This window comes from Stegostoma tigrinum, chromosome 14, assembly GCF_030684315.1.
Source record: "Stegostoma tigrinum isolate sSteTig4 chromosome 14, sSteTig4.hap1, whole genome shotgun sequence".
In the NCBI taxonomy this organism is placed as follows: Eukaryota; Metazoa; Chordata; class Chondrichthyes; order Orectolobiformes; family Stegostomatidae; genus Stegostoma; species Stegostoma tigrinum.
Window position 1 is genome coordinate 27,307,564 of NC_081367.1, and position 20,485 is coordinate 27,328,048.

The 20,485-nt window shown below is 41.7% G+C and overlaps 1 protein-coding gene across 6 annotated transcripts in view; it reads right to left on the reverse strand.

The window, feature by feature from the left end:
• Positions 1 to 20,485, reverse strand: part of ift80 (intraflagellar transport 80 homolog (Chlamydomonas)) — a 197,562-nt gene that overhangs the window by 107,662 nt on the left and 69,415 nt on the right. For all 6 annotated transcript variants that reach the window (XM_059651065.1, XM_059651064.1, XM_059651062.1 and 3 more), the window contains one exon: positions 13,519 to 13,656. In XM_059651065.1, coding sequence (XP_059507048.1) covers positions 13,519 to 13,656 — 138 coding nt within the window. The remainder of the gene's footprint in view (positions 1 to 13,518; positions 13,657 to 20,485) is intronic.

The following is a 20,485-nucleotide window of genomic DNA, read 5'->3' on the forward strand; positions in this document are numbered from 1 at the left end:
GATGATAGGTCGCCCTCTCAGACGCATGTTTGCCTTTTCTGTAAAGGTAATGATTTAATGGTTTAGAAACTAATGACTCTGCCAGAGGGCCTGGCTGGGCCCCATTATGTCTGAAACTGTCATTTATCTATTCTCCATGTCTGAGGTAGCTGGGGAATATGATGGAGGTTGGGGGGGGCTGATGTCGGCTGTAATGGGAGTACAGGAGGAGGGAAACCACAATATTTCAAATTGGAAAGATTCCACCCTGGCTATTTCTAAATATAAAAGTTCAGTGAAACAGAAGACGGTTGTCATTTTTTTCCGATCTCCAACAATATGTGGAGTGAGTTCATACATTTTTCTAAATAGGTTTCAGTCTTGATTTCAATAGTATTAATTATTACCAGAAAAATAATGCATTTCAAACAAAGTATTTGTTAAAAATCTATGCACACTTCATATATGCAATAAAAATCCTAATTATAGAATATGAATTTAAATCCATCCAGTTAAATGTCTCTTAAAGAACTATTTTCAGTAAAACTGTCACTCTGGCAGCAAGGAGAAACAAAACTGGCTGGATACTCTTTTTACAGTAAACAGACAACAAGATTGGTAAGTTAGTAGAAATCATATTTACAATCTTGCAAAAGTCTTAAATCCAACCCTCAATATGTGGAGCTCACATACTGCACCAGTATCTGGGGAGAACGATTGCTGCTACTGCTGACTCAGGCATCTCTTTGTTTTGTTTCAAAGCTGTCCAACAACTCCTCATCTCCTCTCCCCCACGTCTGCTGTTTCTGCAACATTTTGTTCTTTGTCAGATCTTCACTGGTACAACTGGCAAATTCTTTTTCTCCCAGTTACTAATATTACTGCAATTTACTAAATACATTAATATTGCTTTAAATAAAAGTCTAAGAAACTTGCAAGTATCAAATAATGTGAAACTTCAGTATTTCTGCAAGATTGTCAGTATATATATCTCAAAGATTAGTATTCTCTACGCTAACTATAAATAAAATATTTTGAAACCAAATCTCAAATATTGTACAGAAGGAACAAACATTACTGCACCGTTATTTTCAAACCAGTTGAAACCATTTTACATCAAGATTTTCAAAATAAAATTTATAAATGTAAAGCAAGCCTCAAAAATCTTTCTTAAGCCAACTGCACAGTTATAAAAGGTCTTTATCTCCTGAGATATTCAATGAACAAGGTATGGTATAGGGTTCATCGTATTTCAATGATGAATTACTTATTTCTAGAGTTTATAATAATCTGTACAAAATAAAGTTATCAGGTTATTTTACATTCAAAGGAAAATTACATTCACCGAACTGTAATATGATTTTAATTTTTTTAACAGAGAATACTTGATTTTTTTTTAAAAGCTGTTTTTTGCTTCCATACATGGTTGATCAGAAACAGACCAGTTCAAAAGAATCCATTTAAATCAGAACATTCACTGGAGGAAAAACATGAACATTCCATTTACAGTATCGGGTTAAATTTAAGACATCAATATTTACGCAAAATTATCAGAGTGAGATAAAGAGGCTGAGGTACAAATAAAAACCAGAAACCTGTGACATTGATTCCATGCAAACCACTCTAGCCATGCATCTTTATACTGCCATTTTTGACAGCTTCTTATCTAGTGACAATATTATATCATATTTTGTTTCTTGCCATTGTCCCTCAATAATACTGTATGCAATTCATGACAGCATGCAATAAGCATCCATCATGGAAGAGCAGGATGCAGAGATTTTTTTTACCGTTAAATGTAATAATTTTAAAGTAAAACTTGTTGCAGGGGTTATCCAAAAGTACTTCCGTAGTATTTTGAGCTACAAAAAGCATGGAAACACTTAAATTGAAGAAGTTATTCAGGGTTAGTGCCAAATATATTGGATTGGAATTCTACCTTGCCAAACTTCAGCCGACAATAGCACTGTTAAAGGAAACCAACACCTTTGTAAAGGGTACAGAGGGCACTGATCAATTACAGCATTTTCTCAAGGGCTGCAGAGAAATAGAGAAATACTCTCTATTGTAGCCCATGGAGAAATACTCTTCCTAATCTAACAGATTGCAATTTAACACTGTAAATTGTAAATTCCATTAGAACCTGCATGGACCTGTAAACTTTATTGTAGTGCCTTTTAACTTTGGGGTTCCTTAAGCAAAGAGGCCAGAATCTGGAATGAAGCACTCGGCTCCTAGGTTATGCTTTACTAACAGCCTTCTAGCCTGTCTTCAGCTTGAAACAGCTCAATTGTGTAGCATGCTACTCGTCAGATGTATGCTGACTGAATGAAAGCCTTCCTTATTCACATTTTATGGAGAAGTTGTTAATAAACCTTAATAATGAATTCTGTGCCAAATAGGCATTGTATTTTCGAAAATGTTGCCTTTCTGAGCAATGAGGGGATGTAACCTGACACAATGGCAGCAAAAAGTCTTTGAATGAATAGGAAGAGCAAAACCTCACATGTTGTTGCTTAACCTTTAGAATGAAAATGACAAAGGTACTCCAGGAAAATAACTACTTAAAAACTTGTCTGATACGTTGAAGAACAGAATTTTGCCTAAATTGGAAAATGCCATCAACAGTAACTTGAAAGAATTTAGCATATCACGGCTCAAAGCTGTAGCAATTTCACGTTGTAGGTGAGACTGTTTGCGAATAACATTTCATTTTTAGGTCAGGCTCCAGCTGATAAAATAGTTAGGTCACGGCCTACCATTGTGAAGTGGAGAAGGTGAGGCAGGCCTCCCAATAAAGGCTCAAGTTGGTATGCCAGCAATTTGTGGAGTATTAAGTTTTAAACTTCCAAGATACAAATTGACTTGGCTTTCTTCTGACTGCATTAATACCTCACTCCTCATATCTGAAATAACTAGGACAAGCTCAATGGAATGCACCTGGTAGGTAATGCAGTTTAAACAAAAATCCTTTTGAAAGGTGCCCTGTGCAGTAGTGGAAAGGGCACAATGGGGACAAAGTGAGAGAGTCTCTGTGCGTGCACAACAGAGGTAGAGGGGACAACAGTGAAAGCAAGAGTCTCTGTGAGACCAGTGGGAGAGGTAAGGCGACAATGAAGACAAAGTATGTTGTGAAAAAGTCACTGCGAGTCCAGTGCGATAGGTGAGAGCACGGTGGGCATTAAACAAGAGGTTAGAGAATATCACTGTCAGACCAGGGGGGAAAAAAAATAACTGGCGAGAGTGAGCCACCTTGTAACCAGTTGGACAGGTTAAGCCACAGAGGCATTATAAAAACAGTCACTGCGGGACCAGTGGGAGAGGTGAGAGCACAGTGAGTTAACAGGCATGGTGGGGAGAAAGTCACCGCGAGATCTGTAAGAGAATCAAGATCACAGTTGGGATAGAAATTGAGGTAAGGGAGCATCACAGAAGATCAGCGTGTAAGGGCTGATGTATTTTCCTTTTTGGACCATAAGCTGCAATCGACATTGAACTGCAATACGGCTGAAATAGCAGGAGAATTTTGCAATTTAGAAAATGTTGCCTTTCAGAGAAATGAGCGGATGTACCCTGACACACAGTGGCAGCTAAAAAGTCTTTGAATGAATAAAAGACTATTTGTACTGTAGTTTACTGTAATGTGTAGGTGCAGAGCAGCCAGAGAGCGAAAATTGAATACATCTCTCTATCCTGTTCTCCTGATGACACTGGAAAGGCAAAAGAAAACCTAGAAATCCTAATAAAAAATTTCTAACAAGAAATGAGCTAGATCCACCAAATCAACGAGTTGGGTGAAGAACGGCTACAGACAACAGTGTGAGATCATTGCTGAAATGTAGAGGAACTATGAGATAATTTAATGTATCCTTGGGGGTCTCTACTTTTGATCCTGATCTACATCTTACCCCACCAAAAAAATCTGCGCCAAACAATTTGTCTTTTGTCTATCTCAATTGAATGTGTGTTTATTTGTTGCTTTTAAAGGCATATAGCTTAAGTTGCCTAGTATTAGATAAATAATGCATTATTTTCTCTGACTTTTGTTAAAATTAAGTGGGTTACAATAAATAGAACTAATTTCTATTAATGACAAAACCTGGTGTGAATTGCCTCAGTCCTGAAGAGCAGACAGTCAGGCAAATTTGTCATCTTGGTGGTTTAATTGGGATTTTATACATTTTGTGATGCGTTGTGAAAGTGGAGCACAATAATTGGTATGCTGTCCTCAGTAAAAGGAATGCACAGTGAGGATAAAAGTAGTGGTGGAGAAAGAGTCACAGTGAGACAATGGGAGATCTCCAAAGAAAATTAAAGTCTGACATCATGTGAAATCAAGTAACTGAATGGTGGTCAATAGTTTTCTCAATCATCATTACTCAGGTGTGCATTACAAATTATGAGTTAGCAAATTAAGAACTTTAGTCAGACTGTTATCATAATAAGTGAATTAATAAGGTCCAAGGAGTGGACTCAAATTCAACTTAAACATGGTAATAGTGAGATTGTTAACGAGCGAACTGGTTGTTTCTATATAATGGATGGGCATCTATGACCTGTTGCTTAAAATTCCGGTGCCATAAAGGAATTTCAAGTCACTTTGTTTGTCTTGGATGAGTACACGTACAGAAAGTGTCTTTGGGTATTTGATTCGAAACCTAGGATTTCCAAGATTGAGCTCAGCTCGAATTGTCTACAGTGCTCTGCAGTGATGAAAGATTCCTCAATCGTTTGTCCCATAAGGTGACCATCCCAAAGATAGCAGGAGTTCAGGAGAGAAGCCGGGTGACCATCTAGAAATAGGAATTATAGGAGTCTTCAAGCTGTTTGTCACTCTCAAGCAAATACTCAGCATTGCATACTGGTGGGAGTGATGATGCTCACCCAATGATCCCTTTTGAAGTAAGCTGGCAATGTCTGGATTACACCCATTGCAACCCACGAACAACAGTAGAGTTAGGAACATGATGAGGAGCAACGCATGATTTGAAACATGGGGCAGCACGTCAGGCTTCCAGGTTATTGGGGTGTTGTATAGGGCAAGGAACAATTCGGCGTTAGAATAATTAGCCAAAGGAGACCAAGTTGAATGAGGTGAAAATGATTCCAGTCCACCCCAACCCAACTCAAAGGCAAAACAGTAACTACATTAAGAGACAGTTCAGATATAGAAAAAATATTTTCTTAGAAGTAGAAAAGCAGGACAACTAAATTCTAAGCTCCCTGGGTGCTTAGGGATATTAGATAGATATTAAGATGAAAGAGAAAATATATGCTTCTGACAGATATTAAGCTGACAATTAACATCAATAACCAAGAAGAATATAGAAGGTTCAAAGCAGACTTACGGTAATAGAGTCATAGAGTCACACAGCACAGAAACAAATCCTTTGGTCCAACTGTCCATGCCGAACATAATCCTAAACTAAACAAGTCCCGCCTGCCCGCTCGAGGCCCCTATTCCTCCAAAACTTTCAATTCATGTACTTATCCAAACGTCTTTTAAATGTTGTAATTGTACCCACATCCACCACTTCCTCAGGAAGTTCATTCCACACACGAACCACCCTCCCTGTAAAAACAATTGCCCCTCATATCTTTTATAGATGTCTCTGCTCCCACCTTAAGAATGTGCCCCCTATTCTTGAAATACCCCATCCGATGGAAAAGACAATGACAATTAACTCTGAAATAACAAGGGGTAGAGCTGGATGAACACGGCAGGCCAAGCAGCATCAGAGGAGCAGGAAGGCTGACGTTTTAGGCCCAGACCCTTCTTCAGAAATGGGGGAGGGGAAAGGGGTTCTGGAATAAATAGGGAGACGGGGGGGGTGGGGGGGGGGGCGCGGATAGAAGGTGGATAGAGGAGACATAGGTGGAGAGAAGACAGACAGGTCAAGGAGGTGTGGATGGAGCCAGTAAAGGTGAGTATAGGTGTGAAGGTAGGGAGGGGATAGGTCAGTCCAGGGAGGATGGACAGGTCAAAGGGGTGGGATGAGGTGAATAGGTAGAAGATGGGAGTGGGGCTTGAGGTGGGAGGAGGGGATAGGTGGGAGGAAGGACAGGTTAGGGAGGTGGGGATGAGCTGGGCTGGTTTTGGGATGCGTATGGAAGAAGAGGCAATTTTGAAGCTTGTGAAGTCAACATTCATACCATTGGGCTGCAGGGTTCCCAAGCGGAATATGAGCTGCTGTTCCTACAACCTTTGGGTAGCATCATTGTGGCACTGCAGGAGGCCCAGGATGGACATGTCGTCTGAGGAATGGAGTTGAAATGGTTCCCAACTGGGAGGTGCAGTTGTTTAGTGTGAACCGAGCATACGTGTTCTGCAAAGTGGTCCCCAAGCCTCCACTTGGTTTTACCTGATGTAGGAGGAGGCCACAACAGGAACAGCAGATGCAGTATACCATATTAGCAGATGTGCAGGTGAATATCTGCTTGATGTGGAAAGTCTTCTTGGGGTTTGGGATGGGGGTGAGGGGGTTGTGTAGGGGCAGGTGTAGCCCTTCCTGCGGTTGCAGAGAAACGTGCTGGGTGTGGTGGGATTGGAGGGGAGTGTGGAACGGACAAGGGAGTCCCGGAGAGAGTGGTCCCTCACTGGCAAGCAGATAAGGGTGGGGAGGGAAAAACGTCTTTGAGGTGGGGTCGGATTGCAGGTGGCTGAACTGTCGGAGGATGATGTGTTAGATCCAGAGGTTGGTGGGTGGTAGGTGAGGACAAGGGGGATTCTGTTCTGATTATTATTGTGGGGAGGGGATGTGAGGAATGAGTTGTCAGAAATGTGGGAGACACGGTCAAGGGCGTTCTCAACCACTGCGGGGGGGAAGTTGTGGTCCTTGAAAAACAAGGACATCTGAGATGTCTGGGAGTGGAATGCCTCATCCTGGGAGCAGATGCGGCAGAGGCAAAGGACTTGGAAATAGGGGATGGCAGTTTTGCAGGAAGGTGGGTGAGAGGAGGTGTATTCTAGGGAGCTGTGGGAGTCGGTGAGCTTGAAATAGGTTTTGGTTTCTCGGTGGTTGCCAGAGATAGAGACAGAGAGTTCCAAGGAGGAGAGAGAGGTATCAGAGATGGTCCAGGTAAACTTAAGGTTGGGGTGGAAGGTGTTGGTGAAGTGGATGAACTGTTCGAGCTCCTCGTGAGAGCACGAGACAGCGCCGATACAGTCATCAATGTAACGGAGGAAGAGATGGGGTTTAGGGCCAGTGTAGGTATGGAAGAGGGATTGTTCCCCATAACCTTCGAAGACGCAGGCATAGCTTGGGCCCATGCGGGTACCCATGGCCACCCCCTTTGTCTGTCAGAAGCGGGAGGAATTGAAAGAGAAGTATTGAGGGTGAGGATGAGTTCGGCTAAGCGGATGAGGGTGTCACTGGAGGGGGACTGGTCGGGCTTGTGGGGCAGGAAGAAGCGGAGGACCTTTAGGCCATCTGTATGGGGAATGCAGGTGTATAGGGACTGGACATCCATGGTTAATACGAGGTGTTTGGGAATGGGGAATTGGAAGTTCTGGACAAGGTGGAGGGCTTGGGTGGTGTCACGGATGTAGGTAGGGAGTTCCTGGACCAAGGGGCACTCTTCTCTCTACCTACACTCACCTTTACTGGCTCCATCCCCACCTCTTTGACCTGTCTGTCTCCTCTCCACCTATCTTCTCCTCTATCCATCTTCTATCTGCCTAGCCCTCTCTCCCCATTTATTTCAGAGCCCCCTTCCCCTCCCCCATTTCTGAAGAAGGGTCTAGGCCCGAAATGTCAGCCTTCAGGCTCCTCTGATGCTGCTTGGCCTGCTGTATTCATCTATCTTGTTATCTCAGATTCTCCAACATCTGCAGTTTCTACAATTAACCCTATCAATATCCCACATTATTTTATGAACTTCTAGAAGGTCACCTCTCAACCTCTTACGCTCCAGTGAAAAAACTCCCAATGAAAAAATATTACAATTCTGCAAAGGCCTGGACGTCAGATGAGATATTATAATAATGTTCTGAAATAAAACATTTTCCATCAACCTAGAGGGATTAACAACTGTGACTGACTGCTTTAAGTTGAAGAACTAGCTTCAAAGGCTTTACTCCATAACTCAAACCTTCCATACCCAACGACATCCTGGTAAATTTCTTCTGAACCCTATCCACCTTAATAATATATTTCCCATAACTGGGCGACTAGAACTAGATACATTATTCCAGGATGAAAAAGCATTTCCTGAAAAGGAAGCACAGTGAATGAAAAGACATACGCAACTAATATAAAAGGGAATCTGAAATCCTCTGTAAACATATAAATTGTAAAAGGAGGAGTTAACTGCTAACTGTATTCAAACTAAATTGAAGATTTTTTTGATGAGGTCACTGAGAAGGCTGGTGAAATCAATGCTATTTACCTGGTATATGCAGATTTCTAGAAGGTAATTGATTAAATGCCGCATAACAGACTTGCAAGCAAAGTTGCAGTTCATGGAATAAAAAGACAGTAGCGGCATGAATACAAATTGGCTGAATGACATGAAACAGAGTACTGATTTGTGTGAACTGGAGGAAGTAGTATTCCTAGGAACCATTGTTCTTTCTGACATATATTAATGACGTAGACCTCGGTAGACAGAATACAATTATAAAATTTGTGGATGATGCAAGACTTGAAAACATTCAGAACTGTAAGCATAATATAGTGTAGAACTTCAAAAGAACATAGAAAGTTTAGAGGAATGAGTAGTCAAGTGGTTGATGAAATTAATATACAGAAGCATGATATCATTCACTTTGTAAGAAGGATATGAAAAGACAACATAACAATTGTACCATTCTAAATGGAGTGCAGTAGTAGAGGGGCAGTGATCCATATGTGCTTATATTATTAAAGGTGGTAGGATAGGATGACAGAATGGTTTATGATGCATACATCTTACCGTGGTTATTAGGTACATAGAATAAAAAGTTATGTTAAGTCTGTTTAGGACATTGCTTTTGCCTTAACTATTATATCCATTTCTGAGCTTCAGGCCTTTTTTAAACATGTGAAGACATTAAAACGACTGCAGAGAACATTTACAAGAATAGTTCCAGGGATGAACAACTTCAGTTATGTGGATAGGTTGTAGAAGTTGGGAGAAGAAGAAATTGAGACTGTTCTCCTAGAAGAAAAGGTAGAGGAAAGATTGAGAGGTATCCAAACTCAGGAGGAATTAGGAAAGAGCAGATAAGGAAAATGATCTCTTTAGAGAAGGATCAAGAGCAACGGGGCAGAGATTTACGGCATTGGCAGAAGTAGTTAGGATCTGGAAAACACTAGTTGAGAGTGTAGTGGATGCAAGTTCATTTTAGATATTCCTTAGGAAATTACATTTTGTCTGAAATGGAAGAACGCGCAGGGCTACAGGGAGAAGGTGAGCAAGAGACATTAGGTAAATCGCTCTCATGCAGAGCCAGCATGGATGCAATAAACCAAATGGCTTCCTTTTGCTGTAACAATCTTGTAATTCTTTGATTCTGTGCCATACTATTCAAGACAAAGTTGTTAAGAACAATAATGCTAATCCTATCAGGTAGAAACTGCAAGTCAAACAAAGCAACACAATCCAACATTACACTGTGGACTTTAACTGCTAAGACCATACCTGCCAATATTCTCAAGTCAAAACTGCAAGACCAGAAGTGATCACCTTATTTGCTTAGAACTGATGGGGGTAACCTGACTATACATGTAACTATGTTACATGTTTAACTATGTTATATGTTTAAACATGTGGCAGTTCCCTAATGGAATTTAGTTCTTTTGTAGAATATAACATAATAATGTATGCCTATGTTATGAGTGTGTGTCAACGATCAGATCATTTTTGAGGACACAGTGTAGATTCTAATTGCAGTGACTGGGCCTCATAGAATAGACTGTTAATCTGGTCCAATAAGGGAGCTCTGGCTGAGTCTCAGAGACAGTGACACTTTGGTGCCTGATTCTGTATGAGGCAGTACCAGAGTCATGGATTGCTCATACATAAACAAAGGGTATCTTGGTGATGGGATACCAGCCTTTATGGAGTTATTTCACTAGCAATGAAGAAGCACTATTGACATAGTAGTTGTGTAATAAACAAGAGAGTGTATATCAGATTGATGTTGGTTTTCTGGACTATACACAAGCATTTGAATTATAACAATCTGGAAGTGTGGTAGTTACTGGGAAATTTTGGCTTTCCAGACTCTTATAAAAATCAAATGTATGATGAGAATTGGGAGCACACAAAAAACTGATGGGAAAGTGTCAGAATCTTTAATTGCCATTACTCAAGGAAGTCTGGGTTCAAGCATCAGATATATTCAGACAATTATATGCAGTTTCTGTTGATGAAACATCACATATCTAACGGGATGGCACGGTAGGTTAGTAGTCATGCTGTGGTACTACGAATAAATCTGATAATTTGTATATTTCGTTAGAAAAACTCTATTAGATCACAAATTACCTTCAAAGGAAGTGGGCACTGCTGATTGGTCTATAGGTGACACTTCTCCAACACTGTGACTCTGTAAGCAACAAATACTGCTTTGCCAATACTGCCCACCTCCAAGAATAAATGAAAAAAATTACAATTCTGCAAAGGTCAGGACATCAGATGAGATATTATAATAATGTCCTGAAATAAAATATTTTCCATCAACCTAGAGAGATTAACAACTGCTGACTGACCGCATGAAGTTGAAGAACTAGCTTCAAAGGCAGTTAAGCAACAGATTCAGCAAATAAGAGAAAACTGTCAAGAGCCGAAACTACAGAAATGACAACCAGCTCTAATTTATTCAGTGGAAGGAGATTTCAAGTGTGAAACATGCATAAAGCACTATTGTTTTCTATTAGATTTTGGAGCAGTACATCTTTGACAGCTAAGAAGAACACTTCTGTTCTATAATTCCAAAAGTGAAGGACAGGCCATCCACTCCTATAACAATACAAGGAAAATAAACCAATCTAACTAAGCATTACATGAACAATTTTTGCAGCATAAGAACTTATAATCATTTGATAAGAGCAGTTGTGATTCAAGCTGTTGTTATTTCTGGACAAGTCAGATCCCAGGCTGAAATCTGGCTTGACAGATCATAGCTTTTTTTGGCTTTAACAAGCTGGTCTTTCACTGAAACACAAATACACAATGTCGAAGATTTGGTTTTAATAGTTACCATAATATAAAAGTTTATTATGAAAAAGAAACAAAAATGAAACAGAACAAATCAAACTCTTTAGATATATAACACATTTAAAGATTTATAAACACCTGGTAAAATATAACCCCATTAATCCTAAAACATACCTTTACAGCTCTCTCATCAGACAGAATTAAAATTTTTCTCACTCCTATAGAGATTAACTCAATGTTAGCTTCAATTCATAGTCTTGAGAATCTGATAACCTCTTCCTTGTGCCTTCAAATAATTGAATATAGAACTTCTCATCTTCAAAGAAGCCCTTTATTGTTTTACCAAACACTTCCAATCTGGAACTTTTAAACTAAATTCCTTACATTGGGGCAACCAATTTCTCAACAATTCAAAACTATCTCCCTTTTTTAGGAACAATGGTTTACAGTGTTATGAGATGAAGACAGACTGCATAGCTGAAAGTAGTCCCCAGTTCCCTGTATTTGCAACACAGTAAAATTAACATTCAATGACTCTCAAACTTGACCCAAATGGTTTCTATTCAGGCTTTTTGAATAACCAGTACCCGACACCAGGTTTACTACTTAAACAAAATAATTCATAAATTATTAATTATACAGTAGCTTTATACATGGTAATCTAGTTAACTGTCTATGATTTAAACTCAATTTTCTTTGATTCTAGACCCCATGTACACAAAGACTGGCTGACAAACAGACATAGTTAAGGGATAAATCAAAGGAAAAACTAAATGAGGTATAATAGGCCAGTTCACTTAAGCAGACTCCAGATTCATAACATCACAAGCACAAGGGACTGTATCCTGGTTGGCTTCTGAAGACACCGATGCATGCAATAGCTTTTATTAGGCTCTGAGGAACTGTCACTTAATACTTATAACTGATATTCCACTCTCAAAACTTTCAATAAGTTGATAATGAGAAGATAATCAGGGAACAATCAAATCTCCATCCTATAGCTCTTGCAGCCACAATCTTTCTGATCAACACAGTTCAAATTCTGGTTTCTCTTTCTTAGACACATTGTCTTCCTACTAAATCCCTGTTAACTTTCAAACATCTGCAATCTGTTTGAGCACAGTGCATCTCTGGAACCAAAATATCTATAGCATTCTTAGATTGAGAATCAACCTGCAATTAATTTTCAGGCCTGGCCGCATAAGCAAATATCACTTTGTTTGTTTTTCTTTTTTAAAGCCAACAAGCTGCTGCTCAAAATCCAAAAGTTCACCTTTAGCTCTCAGCTCCAAACCAAAAGTGATAACAAAAAAATGTGGAAATGAGTGAAGGTTCTAACAACATATCCAACTTCTGCCAAAGCCTCTACAAACTGCCAAACTGAAATCCAAAGTCTTTTTTCAAGTTATGGATGTTCCTCAAAGCAAAATAAAAACTGAAAGCCTAACACACAACTGTTTACTTTGTCCACTTGTAAGTAATCTCTCAAAGTAAATAAATTCCCATTAACCTAGGGAAGGAAATCTAGGAAGTATGAAGATTCTCTCTAATGTTTTTATTTGAAAAAAGTCACCAAGGCCACAGAAATACTGACAAGTAAATCATGAAACACCACACACACGCAGAAAATCCAAATGCCCCTAGGTGAAATTTAAAAAGTCCAGAAATAAATAGGATTCAAATGTATCTAAATTATGCTTGTTATGTCACAGGTGTCAATGAGGTGTAGTTTCTGGTCTGTTGGATTTTTTTGGAAATACTTTAAACTTAGTGTAGAATATCCTTAATGTTAAAGCGGTAATGCCATTGACATTTAAAATATGTTGCATGGGGAATCAACATTCACACATGTGTGCAAGGCCAATGAGTTCAATTTGAGGCGTAATTTGTTCTGCTGGCTACAGGCTATACTTCAGAGGTAACAGTTTCCGACCACTGGTAATAATGCACACTCTAACTCTCTCAAAAACAACGCATAATCAGAAAGGGCAGAGTAAAGTAACATTACCTTCAATGGATCATTTCAATTAGCCTCAGAATAGAAACAGAAAAATCTGCCTGGGCTCCCCACTTTTATTATTATCCTGTGACCACCAAACTAATTATGGGGGCCACATGCAGATATTGGATGAGGGCAGGATAAGGTTTGGTTATAACCTGCTAAGACTGCCAAAAGTCCTAAACAAGAAAAAAATGAATTGCAGATAAAGCAGAATCACACAGTTTGATGAGAAAAAAGCAAAAGAGAATTTTTGGAAAACAAAGTGAGTTCAGGCCCATAAGTTTTTAACCGTGAACTGTTTCTAAAACTGTTTCTAAAATCGGTCGGATCACAATAAACCAAAGGCAATTGTCTATTAGTTTATCTATATTTAGAGACAGAAAAAAATCACCTACCCCAGTTTTATCACATAGACGAAGGGTGTTGAATGATCCAACAGCAAATAATTGCCCATCAAGTGCCCAAGCCACAGACGTTATAGGATAGTCATGCGCCTGAGAGCTATATAACAGACGTCCATAACTATCCCACACCTAAAAATTACACAAAAACGTTACTTCAGAAATATTTTCAATAAATAAATTAAATAATTTAGGCTACTTTTCCACATTGTTATAGTCACAGCTGATAGTACCATTGGACAACTTAGATCACAAAATGGAATTGGCTTGATGGATCATATATTTCTCACATTTACTTAGTTAATATGATGGTTAGTTCCTGAGACATACTTGCATGAGAATGCAAAGTCTCTTTAACACCAGAACAGAAATGTATTGAAACAAAAGTAGAAATACCAAAAAAAAACTATCTAAATATATTTGTCAGTTAGAATCATCTCAAAACACTCAGTAAGCCATAGCTTCAACTAGTCTGCCAACTATCTGTTTCAGAAATTCATGTCCAGAGAGAATATATTCCTTTTCTTTACTCTGTAGTGTTCTACTTAACAGAATCCTCACATTTTGTCCTATTGCCTATGGTGACAATTTGATGAGTCCTTTCCAAATATACCAACATGTATTTTTCCAGAACCTAAAAGCTTTTCCTGTTCAGTAATCAGTAGATTTCTAACTAAGCTCTGCTGCTTTGGAAATTTCACAACTACGCTACCATGGTGGCAATCTGTAGTGTCCTGAATATTTATTCTAGGAGAGAAATTAAATTGGTTTCTAAAACCGACAGTCGTTTCTAGAAAATTTGTTTTTGCATAAAATTGAAAAAAAATTGTTCATCCGAATTTCTTCTGCACTGAAAACAAAGCTTTGAATGTTTTCTCTATCTGTGGTAAACCTGATACTAGAACCATCTAGGAATTGTCATCACCAATGCTCAACCACATACTGGATTAGGTCACTATTCTGGAAGGACACTCTGACCTTTTCTTTAAGATAAACCTTTACAATAGTCATCGACACCCATTTACATTGAAATCCATACTCTAAAAGTGGTATGTATACAATACACAACTTCTGTCACATTATAATTCCACGGACATAAGGTTCAATTTTAACAATATACATTAGAGGGGAACCTTTGATTAGCAAATGCCCTCACCCAATTTGGAAGTACAGGGGCACTCAAAGAAAGTGGCGACACTCCAAACCCCACTGGCTACTAAGGCCCTTACATGGACAAATAATGCCTCTGGCTACAAAAAGACACGACTAATACTCACTCATCTCTATCCACATGGATAAGGAGAACCATCAGTTCGACTGGGGCAACACCAAAATCCTGAGACTAGCTAAGCAGAGACAGGCACGGGAATTCCTATAATTCTGGTATTCCACGAAGAAAGCCATTAAGAGACATATAGAACTTGATCCCAGATACACTCCACTAGGAAGGAAAGCCGGAAGTGAGGCAATCCAGCTCAACTGACTCCAGAATTTAAAAACCAGGCGGGAAAACACACCGGTGCTTCATCGGAGGCTGCACTGATGCTGTTACCCAGCAGGGTAATAAAAAGTCTGCAGAGCAATAAACTAGCTTGGCAAGCCAGCCAACCACAAACTAATGCCTCTGCACCCACAACATTTGATCCCAAATAAGGGAGTTGTTGTCAACTTAAGGAGCAGGACTTCCTAAGGGAAGTGAATGGGGCTCTCACCGGTCCTTCAGCGGAGGCCAAAACTCTTATCACCTGCAGCAAATACTATACGTTAGTATCAACGTTTTTCACTACAGTGTATTAATCACTTTTCCAAAGCCATTTAAAAAACAAGTAAAACATCACCCTTTTTTAAAGAATACAAATACAAATGGATGTGAGTTTGCTCGCTGAGCTGGAAGGTTAGTTTTCAGATGTTTCATCACCATTCTAGGTAACATCATCAGTGAGCCTCCGGTGAAGCGCTAGTGTTATGTCCCGCTTTCTATTTCTAACCTAAACAGATAAATAGAAAGCGGGACATAACACCAGCACTTCACCAGAGGCTCACTGATGATGTTACCTAGAATGGTGACGAAACTTCTGAAAACTAACCTTCCAGCTCAGCGAGCAAACTCACATCCAGAAACTCACCCTGAGCTACAAATCTTCTCAAAACTTGCTAACAAATACAAATCTTGGCATAAAATCCAGGTTGCCACAGACCTATTTTCCTGTTTATTTTACTTCCATCTTTCTTTTTGAGTCTGGAATATAATTGGTAGCACAGGAAATTCCTTGTCAATGTCTGTGATTGATCTCCAATGAGTATACCTAAACTGAGCTCCTTATACTTTCCCCATTAACTTCAGGCAGGCATGTGTCAGGCTGAGCTGGAACCAGGGAGCACAATTTTAAACCCAGCTTGTGTGCATGTTTACTTAGAACTCTTCCCAGCCTTCAAACCTGGGAGCATTTTATGCTATCTTCCCCAGAATGACAGCAATTAGCAAGGTGCCTTCTAACTGATCACAAGTCTTGACAAGTCTCCCTCACGTCAATTTATACACAATTCTCATGATGTCACTTTCACTGTGTATTTCACAAAAATAAGGAATTGTATTTTTATAACACCTGTTGTGACCTCAGAATCAGTTTTACAGCCACTGTTATTTACTGTTGCAATTTAAGAAACCTGGAAATCAATTTCCACACAGTGAGCTTTTGCAAACAGTACTGTGATAATGGTGACATAATCTGCTTAATGATGTTGGTCGATGAATAGATAATGGCCAATGAACCTCCACTTCTACAGAAAAAGGGGGTGGCCCAAGCTATGCCTGCCTCTTTGTAGGTTATGTGGAACAATCCCTCTTCCGTAGCTACAGTGGCCCTAAACCCAACCACGTCTTCCTCCATTGCATCGATGACTGTATTGGCGCTGCCTCGTACTCCCACGAGGAGCGTGAACAATTCATCCACTTCACCAACACCTTCCACTCCAACTTTAAGTTCACCTGGGCCATCTCTGATACCTCTCATTCCTGGACCTCTCTGTTTCCCTCTTAGGCAACCCCCTGGAAACCAATATACATTTCAAGCTCACCGACTCCCACGGCTACCTAGAATACACCTCGTCTCACCCACCTTCCTGCAAAAATGCCATCCCCTATTACCAATTCCTTCGCCTCCACCACATCTGCTCTCAGGATGAGGCATTTCACTCCCGAACATCTCAAATGTCCTTGTTTTTCAAGGACCACAATTTCCCTCCCTCAGTGGTCAAGAATGCCTTTGACCATGTCGCCCACATTTCCCACAACTCATCCTTCACACCCCATCCCTGCAATAACAAACAAAACAGAATCCTCCTCATCCTCAGGTACCACCCCACCAACCTCTAGATCCAACGCATCATCCTCCGATACTTCCATCATTGCAATCTGAATCCCACCACCAGAGACATTTTTCCCTCCCCACCCTTGTCTACTTACTGGAGGGACCACACTCTCCGGGACTCCTTTGTCCACTCCACGGTCTCCTCCAGGCCCACCACACTCGGCACTTTTCCCAGCAACCACAGGAAGTGCAACATCTGCCCCTACACCTCCCCCTTCACCCCCATCCCCGACCCCAAGAAGGCTTTCCACATCAAGCAGATATTCACCTGCACATCTGCTAATGTGGTATACGGTGTCTGTTGTTCCCGTTGTAGCCTCTTCTATATCGAGGAAACCAAGCGGAGGCTTGGGGACTGCTTTGCAGAACAACTGCGCTCAGTTCGCACTAAACAACTGCACCTCCCAGTCGCAAACCATTTCCACTCCCCCTCCCATTCCTCAGATGACATGTCCATCCTGGCCCTCCTGCAGTGCCACAATGATGCCACCTGAAGGTTGCAGGTATAGCATGTCATATTTAGACTTGGGAACCCTGCAGCCCAATGGTATCAATGTGGACTTCACAAGCTTCAAAATCTCCCCTCCCCCAACTACATCCCAAAACCAGCCCAGCTTGTCCCTGCCTCCCTAACCTCTCCTTCTTCCCACCTATCCCTTCCTCCCACCTCAAGCCCTCTCCTATCTACTAGCCTCATTCAGCCCCCTTGATCTGTCTGTCCTCCCTGGACTGACATATTCCCCTCCCTCACTCCCCACCTACACTCACCTTTACTGGCTCCACCCCCGCCTCTTTGACCTGTCTGTCTCCTTTCCACCTATCTTCTCCTTTATCCATCTTCTATCCACCTTCCCCTATCTCCCTATTTATTTTAGAACCCCCTTCCCCTCCCCATTTTCTGAAGAAGGTCAGATTCTCCAGCATCTGCAGTTCCTACGATATCTGTTTTTAACTATACTGCTCATTGCTGGCAACACCAACCAATACTGGGTCACTCCTTTACTGAACTGCAAACTGGTAAGAATGGAGGTGACACTGGAGGGGTAGTTTATTTGATATCGGGAAGTGTGCATCAGAAGCAGGCTGCTCTCTCTTCAGACATGAGGTGGTCAGTTAGTTCAGTTGTTTGTGATTCAGACTCAACAGTGTGGATTCAATTTCTGCACCGGCTTAGATTGCCATGAATGATTCTCCTTTTCAAATTCTCTCCCCACCTGAGTCATAGTAAGCCTGAGGTTAAATTGCCACTAGTCATCTCTCTAAAGAGGGAGCAGCCCTATAATTTGGTAGGACGATGGTGACTTTACTTTTATCAGAAGCAGCTGAGGCACTTTATGCCTCAACCCTCAAAAACTGCACTAAGAATGTACAGAGGCGAGGCAGAGCATTTAAGAGAATGCATAAATGCGAACATCCAGTTATACTGTCAGTCTTAAGATTTGCACTTATTTTGCTTTCAAAGGAAATTTTCCAGGTTTATTGGCAAGAATATGGTTGGAGAAAATCATACAAAACTTGGATGAGGTAAATCACCTGTCAGATTTGGTGACAGACCAATCACAAATTCTGAAGAGCTATGTTATTGTTTTCAATGGGGGTTTGAGAAGCATGGTAAAGATTTCTGTAAAATTAAAATCAAGTATTAAACAACTGATGAGTGATAATGGAAACTGCAGATGCTGGAGAATCCAAGATAATAAAATGTGAGGCTGGATGAACACAGCAGGCCCAGCAGCATCTCAGGAGCACAAAAGCTGACTTTTCGGGCCTAGACCCTTCATCAGAGAGGGGGATGGGGTGAGGGTTCTGGAATAAATAGGGAGAGAGGCGGAGGCGGACCGAAGATGGAGAAAAGAAGATAGGTGGAGAGGAAGAGTATAGGTGGGGAGGTAGGGAGGGGATAGGTCAGTCCAGGGAAGACAGACAGGTCAAGGAGGTGGGATGAGGTTAGTAGGTAGGAGATGGAGGTCCGGCTTGGGGTGGGAGGAAGGGATGGGTGAGAGGAAGAACAGGTTAGGGAGGCAGAGACAGGTTGGACTGGTTTTGGGATGCAGTGGGTGGAGGGGAAGAGCTGGGCTGGTTGTGTGGTGCAGTGGGGGGAGGGGACAAACTGGGCTGGTTTTGGGATTCCATCCCCATTTCCCAATTCCTCCGCCACTGCCACATCTGCTCCCACGATGAGGCATTCCACTCCCACACATCCCAGATGTCCAAGTTCTTCAAGGACCGCAACTTTCCCCCCACAGTGGTCGAGAACGCCCTTGACCGTGTCTCCCGCATTTCCCGCAACACATCCCTCACACCCCGCCCCCGCCACAACCGCCCCAAGAGGATCCCCCTCATTCTCACACACCACCTCACCAACCTCCGGATACAACGCATCATCCTCCAACACTTCCGCCATCTACAATCCGACCCCACCACCCAAGACATTTTTCCATCCCCACCCCTGTCTGTTTTCCGGAGAGATCACTCTCTCTGTGACTCCCTTGTTCGCTCCTCACTGCCCTCCAACCACACCACATCCGGCACCTTCCCCTGCAACCACAGGAAATGCTACACTTGCCCCCACACCTCCTCCCTCACCCCTATCCCAGGCCCCAAGATGACTTTCCACATTAAGCAGAGGTTCACCTGCACATCTGCCAATGTGGTATACCGCACTCACTGTACCCGGTGTGGCTTCCTCTACATTGGGGAAACCAAGCGGAGGCTTGGGGCCCGCTTTGCAGAACACCTCCGCTCGGTTCGCAATAAACAACTGCACCTCCCAGTCGCAAACCATTTCCACTCCCCCTCCCATTCTTTAGATGACATGTCCATCATGGGCCTCCTGCACTGCCACAATGATGCCACCCGAAGGTTGCAGGAACAGCAACTCATATTCCGCTTGGGAACCCTGTAGCCCAATGGTATCAATGTGGACTTCACCAGCTTCAAAATCTCCCCTTCCCCCACCGCATCCCAAAACCAGCCCAGTTTGTCCCCTCCCCCCACTGCACCACACAACCAGCCCAGCTCTTCCCCTCCACCCATTGCATCCCAAAACCAGTCCAACCTGTCTCTGCCTCCCTAACCTGTTCTTCCTCTCACCCATCCCTTCCTCCCACCCCAAGCCGCACCTCCATCTCCTACCTACTCACCTCATCCCACCTCCTTGACCTGTCCGTCTTCCCTGGAATGACCTATCCCCTCCCTACCTCCCCACCTATACTCTCCTCTCCACCTATCTTCTTTTCTCTCCATCTTCGGTCCGCCTCCCCCTCTCTCCCTATTTATTCCAGAACGCTCACCCCATCCCCCTCTCTGAAGAAGGTTCGAGGCCCGAAACGTCAGCTTTTGTGCTCCTGAGATGCTGCTGGGCCTGCTGTGTTCATCTAGCCTCACATTTTATTATTAATTAAACAACTGAGCCAGGTTTTCCAACAAAAGAAAGAACAAAGCCAAATGCAGCATCTTTCAAAAAAGGTCAAGAAGTGTTGGTTAGGAATTACAACATTGGTGAGAAGTGAGTACCAGCCATCACTGCAGCACAGTTTGGACAGGTTTCCTAAGCTCTACAGACTAGAGCCGATGTAGTTTGGAAAAGA